The 18195-nt window shown below is 44.8% G+C and overlaps 1 protein-coding gene across 1 annotated transcript in view; it reads right to left on the reverse strand.

The window, feature by feature from the left end:
• The window catches only part of CECR2 (CECR2 histone acetyl-lysine reader), an 86244-nt gene that overhangs the window by 36326 nt on the left and 31723 nt on the right, over positions 1-18195 (reverse strand). The window contains exons 2-8 of the mRNA XM_073621566.1: positions 13473-13567; positions 12875-13058; positions 10688-10821; positions 5798-5878; positions 1474-1529; positions 731-897; positions 562-645 (exon numbers count right to left, since the gene is read on the reverse strand). Coding sequence (XP_073477667.1) covers positions 562-645; positions 731-897; positions 1474-1529; positions 5798-5878; positions 10688-10821; positions 12875-13058; positions 13473-13567 — 801 coding nt within the window. The remainder of the gene's footprint in view (positions 1-561; positions 646-730; positions 898-1473; positions 1530-5797; positions 5879-10687; positions 10822-12874; positions 13059-13472; positions 13568-18195) is intronic.

The following is an 18195-nucleotide window of genomic DNA, read 5'->3' on the forward strand; positions in this document are numbered from 1 at the left end:
GGATCACTGCAACAAAAATATTTGTGATTTAAGCAAGAGAAAATTGAGTACTGTCCGTGATACTTTTTTTATTTGCACTAACATACAATTTTTCAGGACAAGCTTTCGGGGTATGTCCCCTTCTTCAAGGTCCAAGCAGTACTGATTCACAAATTTTTAAAGCAGAATGTTAATCTTTACGACCGCTCTGTGATTAGCATCCCCCCCCTTGCATTCCCCCCTAGCTCTCCCTCTGTCTTATCTCACTAACTCTGCTGCTATCTTTATTACCATTGATTTGTATGTGTTTGGTTCACATACCCCGAAAGCTTGTCCTGAAAAATTGTATGTTAGTGCAAATAAAAAAAGTATCACGGACAGTACTCAATTTTCTCTGTCACAATTGCACTAATACGGCTACAACAAATCAAGTATGATTTAAGCAAATAAGAATTACAAGCAGTGTCCAGCAGAGGGCGAACCCACACCTTTAAACAATCCTTCCTTTCTTCTTTAGACTATTGCCTCTTACCCCTGCAGGAAGTTCCTTCTAAAGCACTGACATATACGATCGGTACCCACCTCTCGCTGAAAAGCTTCAAACCCAGGGTGCTCGGATAGCCTCCTACAGGTGAAATGGCCCTGCTCTTTCTGGACCTTTGTGTCCTGCATAAAAACAGATAGGTTAGTCAGCAGCCCCTATCCTTGCCAGACACAGTATCCCCATCACCCAGCATGCTCATCATCTCACCCTCTGAGATATCATACTGCAGATCTCCGGGAGGAATTCTTCGCTTAGAATCTTATAAAGGTGGTGCTCTTTTGGGGAAACCTTGTCCCGGAAGCTCTCCGTTAGCTCCCTCCATTCCTCCTCCGTCTGGCAAAGTAGACACCAGAATCCCTCACCGGGGGAGCTGACTGAGAAAACACACAGAAAGAGGTTATAGCGACGAGGCTGATGAGCAGAGAAAATTCTTTATCTTATAATAAACTTCAAAGCAGCGCTAAAAAAAACCTTTGCATGGAATGGAGAAGCTTTGTCATGTTTTTTTTTTTTTTTAATTGACAAGTTCCCATGGTAGAAATTCTGCTCACTTCCTGTCTTGGTGACCAAACAGGAACTGTACAATTTCCTTGTACAATGTCTGTACAGTCTCCTTTAGATATGTGTGGCAAAGGCCTACCTGATTGGATATAAATTGAAAGTGTTTAGGTTTTACCTCATTTTATATGTTTTTTTGGTAAACTAAAAAAATAAATTGTACAATAAGATTGCATAACATATGACCAGTGCCTGTATAAAGATAAAGTGTGAAAACTGCAATAACTAACTCTTAGCAATCAGTGAGAAGTGACTTTTCCTGCCATTCTGATGAAATAAAAAAAGGTGCCGAGATTGGAGTGGTGTCCGCACATCTAGGCATTGCCTTAATAGATGCTAAAAACAAAACCATAGCAAATGGCAGCGAGAAAAGACAAAAAATGTAATCTTACCGTTCCTGGGTGGTTCTATTTCCACCGCTGCTGGAGCTGCCAATTCTGGCTTATCACTGGAATAGAATGGATACAAGTTAGTTTTTAATTTATTTTATTTCAGGTACTTATGCGCTTTCAATTTACTCAGTGCTTTTACATACACATTCACATCATTAAAGTTGGACTTCAGGCCTTTTAAAAAAATAAATAAATGGCAGACTCAAGTTAAAGCGGCATTCTAGCCAAAGTTCTTAAAAATGTTCCCACCCTCCTCCCTGCTACCTATCCTGCCTAACCTGTGTAAAAAAATGATTTGTATACTTACCTATTTTTAGTGCGCTCTTGTCCAGTCATGTGATCTTGCGGCTCTGGCTCCCATGTCAGTGAATGGCTGCTGCAAGGGAGAGGAGGAAGCACTGACAACAACTGATTTATGGGAGCTCATGGGCGATGTCACAACTCCTGGAATTTATAGCAGTAATCAAGAGCTACCTAACCCGGAGCTGCAGGACCAAGTAACTGGACCGTAGCGGATTAAAAACTGATAAAAGTACACAGATTTTTTTTTTTTTTACACAGGTTAAGCCAGGTGTAAAAAGTGCCCACATTGTGATCTTATCTCCCTCTTTAAGTAGAGACATACAAAATCCACAACTCCGCTCAAGAATCGCCCCTCCTGTGCATGGACAATTTGGATGTGGCCACTGTAGTTAATCTCCACTCCCCATTAGAAATAAGAAAAGATTTATCATCCACACTGCACTCTAAGCTATGGACTAACCCTATCCTCATGCACAAGCCAGGAGTGGTGAAACACACCAAGGAACATTGGTGGAGAGGATGTTGTCTGCAATGGCAAGAGCAGCTAAGAGTGCGGCTGATGCATTTTCTTCATCCCTCTTTAAGCAGTTGTAAACCCAGGGGTAGCAGGGGAGAGAGAGCCCCGACAACAGCTGGACCAGGTGAACCTTTGAGTGATGTCACAGCTCCCAGAATTCCTAGCTGTTAAGCGCTCCCTCCTCTCCCCTGCAATTGTTACTCACTGAGACAGGGGATCATGTCACTGGACAGGAGTGGACTAAAATTAGTTTAAAGCAGAACTTTAGTCCCACTCTGGCCTAGCTCTGCCCACCCCTCTCCAGCAACACCATTACAGTGCATGTGCAGGTGCGCCTGCAGGCTCTGGTAGAGCACACATGCAGGGGGGTTTCATGCACATGCAAAAGACAGGGAAGGTTTCAGACTTCCCTGTTGCTGGTCTTTGTGCATACGTGGGGAACCCCGTGGGTGCACAGATGGTTGGGAAACCAGTGGATACGAGGATATCCCACAGGGTTCTCTCAGAAACTGAGCCCTGCAGCACATTTGCACAGGGGGCTGGGAGTCTCTTGCTTAGGCAAGAAAAGCAAAAGTTGCAGCTTGGCAGTACGAATAAAGTCTATTGGAAAAATAAAAATAAAAAAAATATATTAAATGTCCATTTGTAAGAGAGGTAGGGGGAAGAAGACAAGCCAGCACAAGATGTCATTTAGGGTTTGCTTTAAGTATACACATCTTTTAAACACATAAGACAGGATAGGTAGCAGTAAGGGGGAGGGAACATTAATAAAGTGATTGCAAAGGCTCGTGTTTTTTTTTTTCCCCTATTAAAATATTAGGTTATACTTAGCTGCTCTGTGCAGTGGTTTTGCACAGAGCGGCCCAGAGCCTCTTCTTGGCTCCCTAGCTGGAGATCCAGGCCCCTCCCTCCTGTGAGTGCCCCCACAGCAAGCAGCTTGCTATGGGGGCACCTGAGTCACCCAAGTAGAGCTGCAGCTCCGTGTATCTATTCAGACATAGAGCTGTGGTTTGGCCACACCCCCTCTCTCCCCTGATTGGCTAACAGAGTTTGATTGACAGCAGTGGGAACCAATGATGCTACTGCTGTGTCTTGGCCAAACAGCAGGGAGAGTCCCGGATGGCCAAGGCACTCGTGGACATCATTGAAAAGAGATGGGGCTCAGGTAAGTATTTAGGGGGGCTACTGCACACAAGGCTTTTTATCTTAATGCATAGAATGTATTAAGAAAACCTTTACAAATCACCAAGTACAGTTAGTGTTGGGCTGGAGTTCCAGGGGGGTTGAGAAAGATTTCTTATCAATGTTTTGCCTTAAACTCCCTGGCCCATGGAAGGAAATTGCTGGATTAGATGGGTAGCAGCAATGTGACATCAAATACAACAGCCAATCGCAAACGCTGCACAGCATCTTAACCGCTTGCCGACCATCGCACGCCAATGTACGTCGGCAGAATGGCACTGGCAGGCAAAAGGGCGTACAGGTACGTCCCCTTTAAGAAGCGGCGTCGTGAGCGCATGCTCCGTGACCGCGAGTCCTGCAAACTCGATATCCGCGTTCGTGTCACGGAGAGGAAGACCAGGGAGTTGCTTATGTAAACAAAGCATTCCCCGTTCTGCCTAGTGACAGGACAGTGATCTACTGCTCTCTGATCGAGAGCAGTGATCACTGTCCTGTGTGTTCAAGCCCAGACCCCTCACAGTTAGAATCACTCCCTAGGACACACTTAAAGTGGGAGTCCGGCGACCAATTTTTTTTTTTTTAGGTCATTGAGACACTTTGCTAATCCCAAAATAATACTCACAGTTTGGGTGTAATATTTCCGCCTCTGTCTGTTTTCGTACTGAAGAATAACTTTAAAAATGTGATGCTGGCTGTTTCCATCTTACTTGTGGGCATGTGAAGCCCACAAGCATTGATTTCCTGGATGCAGTGAATGCTGTTCATTCACAGCTTGTTCACAAGCATGATCATTGTTCCCGCACTGAATCATGGGAAGCCTGACACTAAGCTCCCAGGAGACAGTGCGGCGCCGGGGAAAGTCAATAAACACGCCTACTCCCATGGGAGGAGAGACAGGAAGTGCCACAATAAAGTACAATATAAAGGTAATTACAGCGATAAAAAAATTTTTCATACAGCATTTGAACATCTATGCAATTAACTGAAGGGGGTAAGATTAAGTTAAAAATTTGAGTGGAACCCCGCTTTAACCCCTTCACTGCCCCCTAGTGGTTAACCCCTTCACTGCCATTTGTGTCATTTACACAGTAATCAATGCATTTTTAAAATCGCACTGATCGCTGTATAAATTACAATGGTCCCAAAAATGCGTCAAAAACGTCCGAGGTGTCCGCCATAATGTCGCAGTCGCAATCGCTGATCGCCGCCATTACTAATAAAAATTTTAAAAAATGGCATATTATCCCCTATTTTGTAGACACGACGCTAGAAAGTTTGCGCAAACCAGTCAATATACGCTTACTGCGATTTTTTTTTTACCAAAAATAAGTAGAAAAATACATATCGGCCTACAAAGTGAGGTGAATTGAGCGCACTCTGGGTGAGGAAGCAGCTAATAAGACGACAAATTGATTGTTAAATAAAGTCCATAGTCCAATGTTCATAAAAACAATAAGAGCTTGTAGAAAGGAAGGCTGCCTGCTTGCAGATAGAAGTGGATCTGAGGCTGCCTGCTTGCAGATAGAAGTGGATCTGAAACGAGGTAGGGAGAAAAAAGCGGCGGCTTCTAAGCGTTGTAGGTTAAAATTTAATAGATTCAATATAAAAAATATAGTGAATACACTCACAAACAGATGAGGGGGACAGGCATGTATAATAAAAGTCATCCGCGCTTGTCCAGAGGATGCAGACTAGGAGCGGTGTGTGCCAAGAGGCCGTCCTCGGTAACGAACGCAGTGGTGGAGTCCAATGCTATCAGTATCCAGGGGAAAGGATCTGTGGACACCGGAACGTCTTGCTGTGATGTCGTCACTTCCGGATGCAAGGTCAGCAGGAGGGTGCGCGTGTTTGAAGCATGCGCGTTTCTTCCTCAGGCTCCTGAGGAACACCTAAGTCTGCATCCTCTGGACAAGCGCGGATGACTTCTATTATACATGCCTGTCCTCCTCATCTCCATACATATTGGCCTAAACTGAGGAAAAACTTTTTTTTTTTTTATATATTTTTGGGAGATATTTATTATAGTAAAAAGTAAAAAATACTGCTTTTTTTCAAAATTGTCACTTTCTTTGTTTATAGCGCAAAAAATAAACTGCAGAGGCGATCACATACCACCAAAAGAAAGCTCTATTTGTGGGAAAAAAGGACATCAATTTTGTTTGGGTACAGCGTCGCACGACCGCACTATTGTCAGTTAAAGCGACGCAGTGCCAAATCGCAAAAAGTGCTCGAGTCAGGAAGGGGGTAAAATCTTCGGGGGCTGAAGTGGTTAACAGGACCATTGTTCCTCCTATGGATATATTCCCCCCATCCCCCACTCACCAGATCACAGCCTGTTCCAGCGGCTTCTTTTTGGGAGGACGCCCTCTCTTCCTCACAGGCTTCTCTGGCATGGCAGCGGCTCTGAAAAAGCAACAATATGATTAGAACATTTACTCAGGAACAGGCCCCCTCAAGGTCTTCGCTATGTATCTCTCCTAATACCACATTTTACTAACAGCACATCCTACCAGGAGAAGGGGAACCTTATGCCGCAAACACCCGACCGGACTTTCCGTCAGAATAGACTCCGACGCTCTGACGGAATTCCGACGGAGTTCCGCTGAAACTGACTTGCCTACACACAATCACACCAAAGTCCGATCGTTTAGAACACAATGACGTATGACAGGACTAGAAAAAGAAAGTTCAATAGCCAGTAGCCAATAGCTGCCCTTGCGTCGTTTTTGGTCCGTCGGAATACCATACAGACGAGCGGTTTTCCCGATAGGAACTTAGGTCCGTCAGAATTTTAGAAAGAAAAAGTCCGATGAAGCCCACACACGATCGGAATGTCTGACGGAATGATTCCTTCGGACCTTTTCTGCCGGAAAGTGCAGTCGTGTGTACGCGGCATAAGACTGCATCATGGGAGACAAACCTTCCCTTGCTCTGACCCATTTAAAAAAAAAGGTCACAGAGAGGTCCAATAGAAAATGAATAGTCTTCGTCTCCACAGAAAAGGTGTCTATTAGCCCCTGAGCATTTCTTCTTTTTTTTGGATAAAGTAAAAAAGGTTTAAGAACACTTATCTTTTGTCTTCTCACTGGAGAGATTCATCTGTACTTCCCGTTCTAAAGATACAGAGCCTTGAAAAAGTATGCATACCCCTTAAAATTTTCCACATTTTGTCATGTTACACCCAAAACATAAATGTATTGGAATTGTGAAGTGGAAAATGATAAAATGATTTTCAAAACTTTTTACAAATAAAAATGTGAAAAGTGTGATGTGCATTTGTATTCAGCCCACTGAGTCAATACTTTGTAGAACCTCCTTTCGCTGCAATTACAGCTTCATGTCTTTTTGGGGATGTGTCTACCAGCTTTGCACAGCTAGAGTGACATTTTTGCCCATTCTTCTTTGTAAAATAACTCAAGCTCTGTCAGGACTGGATGGAGAGCATTGTCCTGCTGGAAGGTGAACCTCCACCCCAGTCTCAAGTCTTTTGCAGACTCGAATGCCCCGTACACACGATCGGACATTCCATGGATTTTTTTCCGACGGATGTTGGCTCAAACTTGTCTTGCATACACACAGTCAAACAAATCTTGTCCGAAATTCCGAAAGTCAAGAACGTGGTGACGTACAACACGTATGACGAGTCGAGAAAAATTAAGTTCAGTAGCCAGTGCGGCTCTTCTGCTTGATTCAGAGCATGTGTGGAACTTTGTGCGTCAGAATAGTGTACACACGATTGGAATTTACGACGGATTTTGTTGTCGGAAAATTTGAGATCCAGATCTCAAATTTTGTGCGACGGAAATTCCGATGAAAAATGTCCGATGGAGCCTACACACGGTCAGAATTTCCCACAACAAGCTCCCAGCGAACATTTTCCATCGGAAAATCCGACAGTATGTACGGGGCATTACAGGTTTTCTTCTAAGATTACCCTGTATTTGGCTCCATCCAGCTTCCCATCAACTCTGACCCAGCTTTTCTGTCCCTGCTAAAAAGCGTCCCCACAACATGATGCTGCCACCAAAATTCACGGTGGGGATGGTGTGTTCCGGGTGATGAAGTTTTCCCCCACACATAGAGTTTTGCTTTTAGGCCAAAAAGGTCAATTTTGGTCTCACCTTCTTCCACGTGTTTGCTGTGTCCCCCATATGGCTTCTCGCAAACAGGTCTGCTTACGACTTTCTTTCAATGGCTTTCTTGCCATTCTTCCATACAGGCCAGATTTGTGGAGTGCATGAGTAATAGTTATCCTGTGGACATATGCTCCCACCTGAGCTGTGGATCTCCTCTAGAGTGATCATGGGCCTCTTGGCTGCTTCTTTGATTAATGATCTCCTTGCCCGGCCTGTCAGTTTAGGTGGATGGCCATGTCTTGGTAGGTTTGCAGTTGTGCCATACTCTTTCCATTTTCAGGTGATGGATTGAACAGTGCTCTTTGAGATGTTCAAAGCTCGGGGTATTTTTTAAACCTAACCCTACTTTAAACTTCTCCACAACTTTATCCCTGACCTGTCTGGGGTGTTCCTTGGCCTTCATGATGCAGTATGTTCACCAAGGTTCACTAACAAACCTCTGAGGGCTTCACAGAATAGCTATATTTATACTGAGATTAAATTATACACAGCTGGACTCCATTTACTAATTAGGTGACTTCTGAAGACAATTGCTTCCACTAAATATTGGTTAGGGTGTATCAGAGTAAAGGGGGCTGAATAAAATGCACGTGTAGCACCCTGGGGTTTAGTCAGGGAGCTCCTCACAAATTTACTTGCCAAGAGTAGTCATCTTGGTTGATTGATAGAGATCTATTAATTTCTCCCCAAGTTTGGCCTTGTTGCACTTTTCTCTTCTATCACTAGGTGGCCGGGATCTTGGTGGTACGAGAGGGCAACCCAAGGGCAGTTTATGGGTATATGGGGTATCTCAGCCAATGGGCAGGAGTTTTCTTGAATCCCTTGGCCTGCTGGGAGAACCTATATATTCAGGTGAGGTCAGGTGATCGCTGTTCTGTGCCACCTGTATGGCTGTCTGGGTGGACGTGTGTCGTGCGCCCCGGGCTGCTAGGCCGGGGGCGCATGACACACCTGGCTGGCAGGCTGTGTGAAGGCCTATTCAGAAGTTAGAGGGCAGCACAGGGTTGGGACTGCGGCTCCAACCGAAAGTGACGGTTCTGTCAACTGGAGAAGCTGTCAGTGGTTGAAGGTAGAAGGGAAGCTGTCGTAACAAAAAAGGGACCAACCACCTTTACCAGGGACCACAGTGAGTAACTGAAGAAAGTACCAGAACCATATTCTCACCGAACGGGCACAGTGGAGAATCGGGAACCTTTAGGCGGTAATCAAGTCAGGGACCCAACCAGCTGAGGTGACGCTTGCAGAGCAGCCTTGTGAGTCAAGCCAGGGACTGAGCCAATTAGCAGGGGTGAAGCTTCAGAAGTGTCTGAGGTGCCAACCTAGGGACCCAGCAGGGAAGCGTGGGTGACGCTTGAGAGAGATACCACCGCCAACCTTGGAGGAGCTCAAGGGAATCAGAGTCAGCGAATAAGAGGGTCTTGAGAGACCAGGAGCTCAGTGTTGAAGAACTACAAGAGGCAGTTGTAGTGGAGCTGAAAGAACTGTTACGTTTAAGTTAGGAACTGTTAAGAGACAGCATTCTTGCATGTGCAGAAGTGGCGCCTTGCTGGGGCCTGTCCCTGCACGGCTGTCCTCCTATTGAAGTCTGAGTCTGCCAGCTGAATCTATAACTATTTAAGGGTGTCCTGGCCCTAACCCTCTTTCCCCCAAAAAAATGCAAAAAGGACTTTCAAGAGAAATAAAACCTTTTACATCTAAGAAGTGTCTGGTGCCCAATGACTTTCACCATCTTTGCACCCCATATGCCTCACAACCTACTACATACAGAAGGATGTCAGCTATCTTTGGCCTTGGAGGTCCTCATTAGACTGGACCTTGCTACACACGTCACACTTTTCAGATATTTGTGGCCCTAAACCTATTCTTCTGGGGTCCCTCGGCGGCTCCTCCCCACATCAGATAACCCCCTAGGAGAAGCGCTCTCCCTGGGGGTTACCTTGCGGGTGCGCTCCCGAGTCCAACATTCGGCGTCCATAGCTGCCGAATGTATGACTCGGCCCCGCCCCCCAGTCATTGGATTTGATTGACAGCAGCGGGAGCCAATGGCTGCGCTGTGATCAATCTATCTAATCAAGAGCCGAGAACCCCGGGCAGAGGAAGAGCACATCCCTGCCGGATGAAGTTCCAGGGCTCAGGTAATGCATAGGATTTACAACCCCTTGAATTAAACAAGCTGAAATTAGAATCTTGCTGGTTATTATGCACAGCTGCACCAGATTCTGTGTGCACCAGTTTTAGTAAATCTACCCCCCCAAATATATCCATATATTGCTTCACTGTATTTATTTTAATTTAGGAGGAGGAGGAGGAGGAAGGGGAAGGAGAAACGAAGAAGAAAGAATTCATTTTTGCAAATATGCTTTGTATCAGCAACATCATTTTAGTGTGATTTTAAAAATGGGACCAATTACATTATATATATATATATATATATATATATATATATATATATATACATATATATACATATACACATATACACACACACACACACACAGCAAATTATGTCATACATCCCAAAAGTCTTCAGGAGAGGAGGAAGAGGGTTATTCTCAGCCAAGAAGCACACCTGCATTCATGCCCTGGGATAAGGGCAGATGGATTTCAGGAAGCCAGAAATGCTAGGAGGTAATTTTCAAAATAATTTCCCAACAAAATAAAGCATGGCGACATGGGTGGATGGGATGGGTGAGCTTCCTTTGAATACTAAAAATGAATTAAATAGCGTTTTTTGGTTTGCGATTTCTTAGATGCAGTGTAGTTCTGCTTTAAAACAATGCTAAACCATCCTATCCTTTAGGAAGCTGCCATCTTAGCCTCTGTTTGATTTGCAAGTTGTCATGGTGCTGCACATGTGATCAGGTATGACACCATTTAACGGCTTTTTTTTTTTTTTTTTGAGAGAACAAGCAGCTGTGACACTTATCATTCACAGCATGCCTTGAATGGAAGTGTTTGGGAACAATTAAATTGATGATTTTAGTTCGGCTTTAAAGATAACCAAATGGTTCTAGTACATAATGGGTATAAAGGTACAAGGGCTGTAGTGGTAAAGAACTGATGTGCGTTTTCTTACTCTTCCAGCGCCCGCTGCCGCTTCTCCCATGATGGCTCCTCCTTGTACAGGCGGGTCCCATAAAAATACCAATATAGATTCCCCTGCGAGTCCTCTCCGAGGGGCTCCACACGCAGACTGTCCGCGTCCAGACCCTGCCACACACAGAACAGAACGCGTGTTATAACAGTACTAATCCAATATGGCATATACAGATGTAAAACATGAGATAACTTTGCCAATCTGACTCCCATATACTGGAAACCAGCAGGGTGTCATGGGCAATTTCAGTGTGCACACACCGCTGGTTACAACTTGCATTATACCAATAGTTACAAATCAGGTACAGACTGGGGCCTATGAATGCCCATGCAACCAACCAGAATCTTTACTTCATTTCTAATTTTACACTGAAATGATAGCTGGAAGTTGCTTGGTGGCTACTGTAACATTTTCTTGCCAGAACACAAGTCCCCAACTGATTAATGACTGCTGTGTATTTGTTGTTATAGTGCCCAGATCACCCCTTTAGTTTTCCCTTACTGCATTGCCAGAGGCAATCACAAAAAGCCCTTGTAAACCCTAAGACCCGGTTCACACAGGGGCGACTTGTCAGGCGACTTAGCTGCCTGACAAGTCGGGTTCCGTTCTGTACAATGAAACCGTTCTAATGGAAGTGACTCAAGTCGCTCCGACTTAGAAAAAAGGTTTCTGTACTACTTTTGGGGCGACTTCAGGTGACTTGCATTGACTTCTATACAGAAGTCATTTTGCAAGTCGCCGCTGAAGTCGTGTGCAGGTCGCCTCTGAGTCGCGATGCAAGTCGTGCTGCCCCTGTGTGAACCGGCTCTAACACTTTTTGTTTCTTTTTTTTTTGTTATTGTATCGATGATGAGTGGGGATAGGAGATATGTTTTTTTTTTGCTGTATAATGAAAAAAATTCAATAAAAATTTTTTTTTTTTTCAATAAAACACAAAACACTAATGACTGGGGGCTCAAGTCACAAAGAGTAAATTTCCGAAAAGTTTTGTGTGATAAATCTCGTGAGATAAAATTACAAAAAATATCTGCAGCTCTGCAATGTGAGTGAATTTACTCATGAAAGGTTTCTTAAAACCAATCTTTATTTTCCATCTGATTCATGCGAGACTTCAGTGTAGCTTTCTGAAGATGTCATATCCGGGGCGTGTCAAACAGACTCTGCGGAGGAAAAAGCAGCCTTCAACGGCCATGTTAAAGGCTCGTATAGAGAGGATGGAGGAAAAACCATCACTGGTTGATATTGCCAAAGGAAAAAAATACAACCTCCAGTCTCAAAGACTCTCGCCTTCAGACATTTGTTAAATAACTAAGGGGTCATGTGGTGATGTCATCAGCCAGGGGCATGCTGCGTCAGTGACGTCACAAGGGGTGGGGCCCTAGGAGTATGTACCCCATACTCATTCACATGGGGGGGGGGGCTGGGGGCATTCTGGGATAAGAGTCTGGTATTAGAATTTGGGGGGTGGGGACACGCCCATGCCTTTAAAAAAAAAAAAAATTGGCGGGGGCCATGCAAGGGGGGGGGGGGGGGGGTGTTGGTTGGGCGGAGGGGGCTTGTCAGTGGGGAACCCTGCTGAGAGTTGATGACTCATCAGTTGTCAGGGAGTGGGCCACCGCCATGTCCTTAACAACCATGCTGGCTGGAAGTCGTCACCTGCCGGTATCCTTAACAAGCAGTGCTATACAATTCCTTGAATAACACATAGCTAGACCACAACGTATTTATTTAGCTTTGTGACTTGACTTCAGCTTCAGTTTATGTGGTATTTACCATGCATTTTTCAATTGTGCAGCAAATACCACATAGACTGACAATTGACATTTTGAATATCGCATGCAATAACTGGAAAACATGTGTCACGTGATCCAATTAGCTCATGCAATATTCTTTTGTGAACTGAGCCCCAGGACCTTTAAAAGGTACCTGTCAAGTCACAAATGTAGGAACTGATCACAAGCAACTACAGATGGCTGTCAACTTCATCCTTACACCACTACCTGATACACCACTGAGACAGAACAAGTAGGCAGGCTGAAGCTCCGCATTCACTGGGTTCATTCTTTTGACGATTCACAGTCAGCAAATCATAAAATAATGATCTACCAACATATTTTTTCCCACCTATACTGTAGCGAAGTGGCTCCATAAAACAACAACAGATACCTTGAGGAGTTCGAACACATCATCGGCGTCCAGTCTGTAGTCACAGAGTCGGTGCAGAATCTCCACCCTAGTGCGCAGCCGCAGTTTATGGAAATTGATTCCTCTCAAGGGGTTGGGTTTTCCCTCCTCTAGTTCCCATCGGTAGCTGATGATGTCCTCCAGGTACACATGGAAGGTCTGCGCCCTGCAAAGAGGAATACACTCAGGTATCAGTAAGCTGCAGGACAAGGATTATGGAAGAAGATGGCCAAGATATATGCATAAACTGCAACACTTTCAAAAAATTTACAACCAGTAAATAAAAATTCAGTCGTTTCATTAGGAAGAAAATGACAAGTGTTTATACCTTTCTGTTACTGTAGATACTGGACATTTTCAGTATATTAGCTGAAATCTTTCAAAATGAGAGCCAAGTTCAGCACCCTTCAGGCATGCAAAGATATAAACAAATTTTTAATGCCTGCAGCTTACCGGTGACATCTCAGTCTATGTCACTGATTGGATCTTAAGCAGGGTTTTTAATTTTTTTTTTTCTGAAAAATTAAACCACTGCTGTATATTGTGATGCGTCAGGAACTTATTAACACATGGCACTCACGTGATATCACGGCGCTGGTAGCAGCCCTGAAGAAGACTCGCCACAAGCTCACTGAGAAACTCCACGTCGTTTTGATACAGCGCATCTTCCAATTCCTGCAAACGGGAAATAAAAAGGAGATCAGGCTAGAGACGGAACAAAACCAGCTGCAAAAATTGGAACCGAATTCTGAAAAGCCAGCGAGATGAAATGGAGGAGGAATGGAGGACAGCAGAATACGTGACTATGTGACAAGGTTTTTCTTCTTCTTTAAACACCTTCCCCGTGGAGCAGCACTCTGACATTCTCCACTGGTTACAGAAGGCAGACATTTAGTATTCTGTAGACAGATCATTAATCATTGTAGCAGCTAGCACCATGGCAGATCTTCACCCGTCAGGGAACCAAGCATGCAGTTTCTAGAGGTAATGTATGAGTCCGCCATGGGATGCATTGGAGACATGTTGTGCTGTGTGCCTGAACAAATGCTGAGAGCATCGCAAAAACACAAAACAGGCTAGAGAAATGTCAGAGGGGTACCTAGAGGGCCTAGCTGGGGCCCTTCTGGACCAAAAAAAAACCAAAAACAAATTCCTAAACTTTTAGTTATAGATAGAACATGGTGGGGTAAGTCAGCCCCTAGCTTCTTATATGCCCCCACTCACCTTTGTGTGTTCTGGTATGACATATTCTCCATAACAGAAATTAAAATGAAGCAAGATGGTGGGAGGCCCTTCTAATGGGCACAGGAAGTGTGCAGATCTGGGAACAAAAACATAGGTATGGTTTGACCCCCTCATAATGGGCACTGCAGGTGGGCAGACCCAGGATTCAGTGCAGAGATGGCAGGAACCTCTCATAATGGGAAAATCAGGTGTGCAGACTCAGAAACTTAGTACGGGTATGGTGGGAACCCCTCAAAATGAGCACAGCAGGTGTGCAAAGCCAGGGACTTTGTGCAGAGACAGTGGGAATACCTCATAATGGGTAGAGCAGCTTTGCACACTTAGGAACTCAGAGATCGTATTGATTTTGTTTATATACAGTATAATATTGACTGTATATAAACATACTGATGCAAGAACAGTGACTCAGATACAACTGTACCCAGAGAAATAGTGATTCTGGAAAAATAAAAAAACAAGCATCCATTTTCAGACCTTTACCAATATTTGAACATTACGGGAAGTCAGTAAACTCATGGGGGAGATTTGCTAAAAAAAAAAAAAAAAAAAAAATGAAGTTAGAAATGGATTGGTTACTATGCACAGCTGCACCAGTTTTAGTAAATTTCCCTCAAGAGGCCAAGTTAGAACACCATTTTTGCAACCTACAAATCCCCCCCAGCTCAAGGCAGAGTTTCCAACCAAGCACTAAAAACATATGGACCAGCAATTGTGTGCAACTGCTAGCCAGTCTGTACAGCAAACAAAAACATCAAAACAGAAAGCTTTGTCTTTACAGGCATGTCAAAAAGCAATATGAAGGAGGAAAGGGCAGATGGTGCTGCACAATGTACATATTACAGTATTTTCTGCTTTACTGAGGTTTGGGGGGGGGGGGGCACTGTAAAGGGCCCCCATTAGCCATGCACAGGGAAACCCTCCCTGCTTCAAGCAGCAGATTTAAACATACAGGCCATAAAAGGAAAGCTGATAAAAGGGAGACCTTTAACAGAAGGCCGAGGCCTGCCGAGAGATGGAGCCTCATTGTGCCTTCCTGCCGAGAGCAAGACAAAAGGAAGAGGAGACAAGAGGGGCCCTCCGCCTTCTGAACCCGGGTGAGGAGTCACCCCAACGCCTGCCAGACCAAGGACAGAAGAACAGATACTGGGGGGCAGTTCCTCCTACACCAAACGAAAGTCCCAGGGCAACGCCTGTTTGGCCCCACAAGTCTCTGCAGACATGATCATCCTTTATAAGACCACCTACGGTCAGTCTAAGGCTGGCCAAATTTTAGGAGCTCAAACCTAAACATTTTCAATTTGTATGCCCTTGCACTACATAGTTGAAGGTAAATCTAAAGGTAAATTGAATAAGAAAATTGTATAAGCTTAAGACACTTCTATTGGTCACACTGGCATGTTTTGATTGGTTGTTCTGGATTTCTGCACTGGACACCTACCGCCTCAACTCAGCAAGTTCCAACCACTCAGGCTCCATCTTGTACTGGCCTGAAACCAGTAGAGTGAATTCTGATTGGTCACCCCACAATGAACTGTACCTGTTATCAGATATAATATTCATGTTAAGTGCAGCATGCTTAGTAATGTATTAGTGTAACCCTTCCAGGTATTTCTCTCACAGAGATCAAAGTACCCCCCCACACAATGCCTTCATCTGCTTTTCTCTCCACAAAGACAGTGCCATCTTTGTTCTGGCATCATCCAGTGTCACCTTTATTCCTCGACAGATGCTGGCTCAGAAATGACTGAGGAAATGCTCCCTTCTGCTTGCAGCAGACTGATGACATCATCTCTGCCTTGACACTGGTCTGAAACACCAGGATGCCTTTAAAAGGGTGTAGCATTTCTGAAAAATGATACTGTTGCTATATATTGTAACAGGACAACATTTATTCATGCAGACTTCCAAACATCCACTGTAAAGCTGCATCTGGGAAACCATTGTAGGAAACCTGTAACCTGCAGGTTTGGCTTGAGTTCTGCTTTAGAAAGCCTCAGATTCCTCCAATGTGCTGGAAAAACTATAAATAAAAAATAGCTTTCCAATGCTTTTCAACAAGCAAAAAAGTGCCCCCCTATTGCTGACGTCTCTTGGGGCAAGGCAGCCATAGGTTGTATAACCAACCGATCGTGCGTCAGTTCTGCATTTAGGACAGATCTGGCCTCTGCGCCCAGAAGGGGTGAATAGCAGAAACTGTGTAGGATTGAGTCGGGCCTCCCCCCTCTACCCCCCACCAGACACATGCTGATGTCCGGCTGAACTTCTGACCCAGCAGCAGCCAAATTCCTGCACCCTCTACCCCTTTAACCTCTTTGTGGCCAGAATATCACATTCTGCTACCTGCACCCAGGAGGCGCCTTCACTCATTACAGAAGAAAGATCACTCCCAATTCCTTACTCTCCATTGTGAATTCAATGGCAGATTCAGAATCCAGCTGCAGCTTTTAAACATCTGGAGGCCACCAAGGTACTGATAGCAGAAGAAAATGTTTGTTATAGGGCTCATATCTGTACAGCTGAAGTTTAATCGGCCTTCTATGCTTCCTCCAGCCCCACTCCCCCCAGGCACCCTGCTAATGAGATTTTAGAACAAAACAGTTTTTTCTTACATGTTTAGACTCAGTGACATCACTGGGTCACTCTGCTTCTCTATGCAATAGATCATGGCAGGCGGAAGGGGCTGGCAGGGTGCTGTACATCGGTACCTGAACACATGACAGCACACTGTCTCAGTACTCCTCTTAAGAGCCCCCAGCCTTGATGCAAGCAGTGGTCTGGCTGCAGGGGGGAGTTATGCTAATATCAAAGTGCTTGATGGGTAGATGTCAGTCTAGAGAGATGGACTCACTTAGGCCAACTGTACTTGCAGGTAGACCACCCTAGTTAGGGCAGTACAGCCAGCCCTCCTGTGCCGGGCCCGGGCACCATCAGGTAAAGGGACCCCCCCCCACCCCCACCCGTCATCTGCTGAGCAGGAGGGCCGGCTGTACTCTTATTGCATTTACTAATCCTCTCCTGCCTTCCCCTTCAACACTGCCGGCTTCTCCCTCTGGCTGCACTGCCGGCTTCTCCCTCTGGGATTAGTTCTAGAACATGCGCCCCTTCCATCTGCTGTTGGGGCCCCACCTGTGTGCTCCCCCCCCCCCCCCCCCCCCGACAGCACTGCTGGCTCTCCTCTCCTGCTGCGGGCACACAGGGGGATGTTTCAGGATGGAGAGCGGGGGAAGGGCCACAAAATATATAATTTATTGTCCCCTTCCTTTCCTGAATGAATACAGTCAGTTATCTGTACCAATCACTCCTGTGTCCATTCATCACTAAAAAGCATTATAAAAACTCTGTTTACTATGCTTCAGTTTGTGAATGAGCAAGAAGCTTCAGAGTGCCTCCTATTCATTCATCTGTGCAACTGAGGCTGCAAGGAAAGGGACTGATAAATGTCCCCAGTCACTTCTGTCTTGTTAGAAATCACGGGCCCCATACAGCCTACCTAACAGCAGCCCTGCCCACAGGTGATGCTGAACCTCCATTACTGACAGAGCTGAAATCCAATGAATGACAAAGGCGGACTAGAGAGAGTCTAGCTGGGGAGGAAAAGGCTAAATAATGCTGGATGCCCTTTAGCCAGGAGATTAGGTGGGCTCTATATGACTTGCTGCAGCTATTCATGCACGTTGTGAGAAGCTCAGTGTGCAGTGAAATCAGAGTAAATTTTTGAGCAACCTGTACAACAGTGCAACACTGAAGGGAAAGCTGAACTCCAGCGATGATATAGTGGGGAAAATGATGATTTGATCCCCAGCAGATTTTGTAGGTTTACATATTTAAGGCTTAATGTACACGGGACGTTTTTACAACCTCTCCTAAATGATTTAACTTGACAGATAAAAACCCACGTTTAAAAACGTCTGTTTTGACACGTTTAGAAGCGTAAAAAAAAAAAAAAAAAAAAATTCTTCATTTTCAAAATAGCCAAAAATGAAAAAAACGCCCTTAAAAAACAAAACACAGCAAAACGCTGGTACCACGTTTAGCGTCTGAACTCATTTTTTTGCCTT

This window comes from Aquarana catesbeiana, linkage group LG03 (assembly GCF_042186555.1).
Source record: "Aquarana catesbeiana isolate 2022-GZ linkage group LG03, ASM4218655v1, whole genome shotgun sequence".
NCBI lineage: Eukaryota > Metazoa > Chordata > Amphibia > Anura > Ranidae > Aquarana > Aquarana catesbeiana.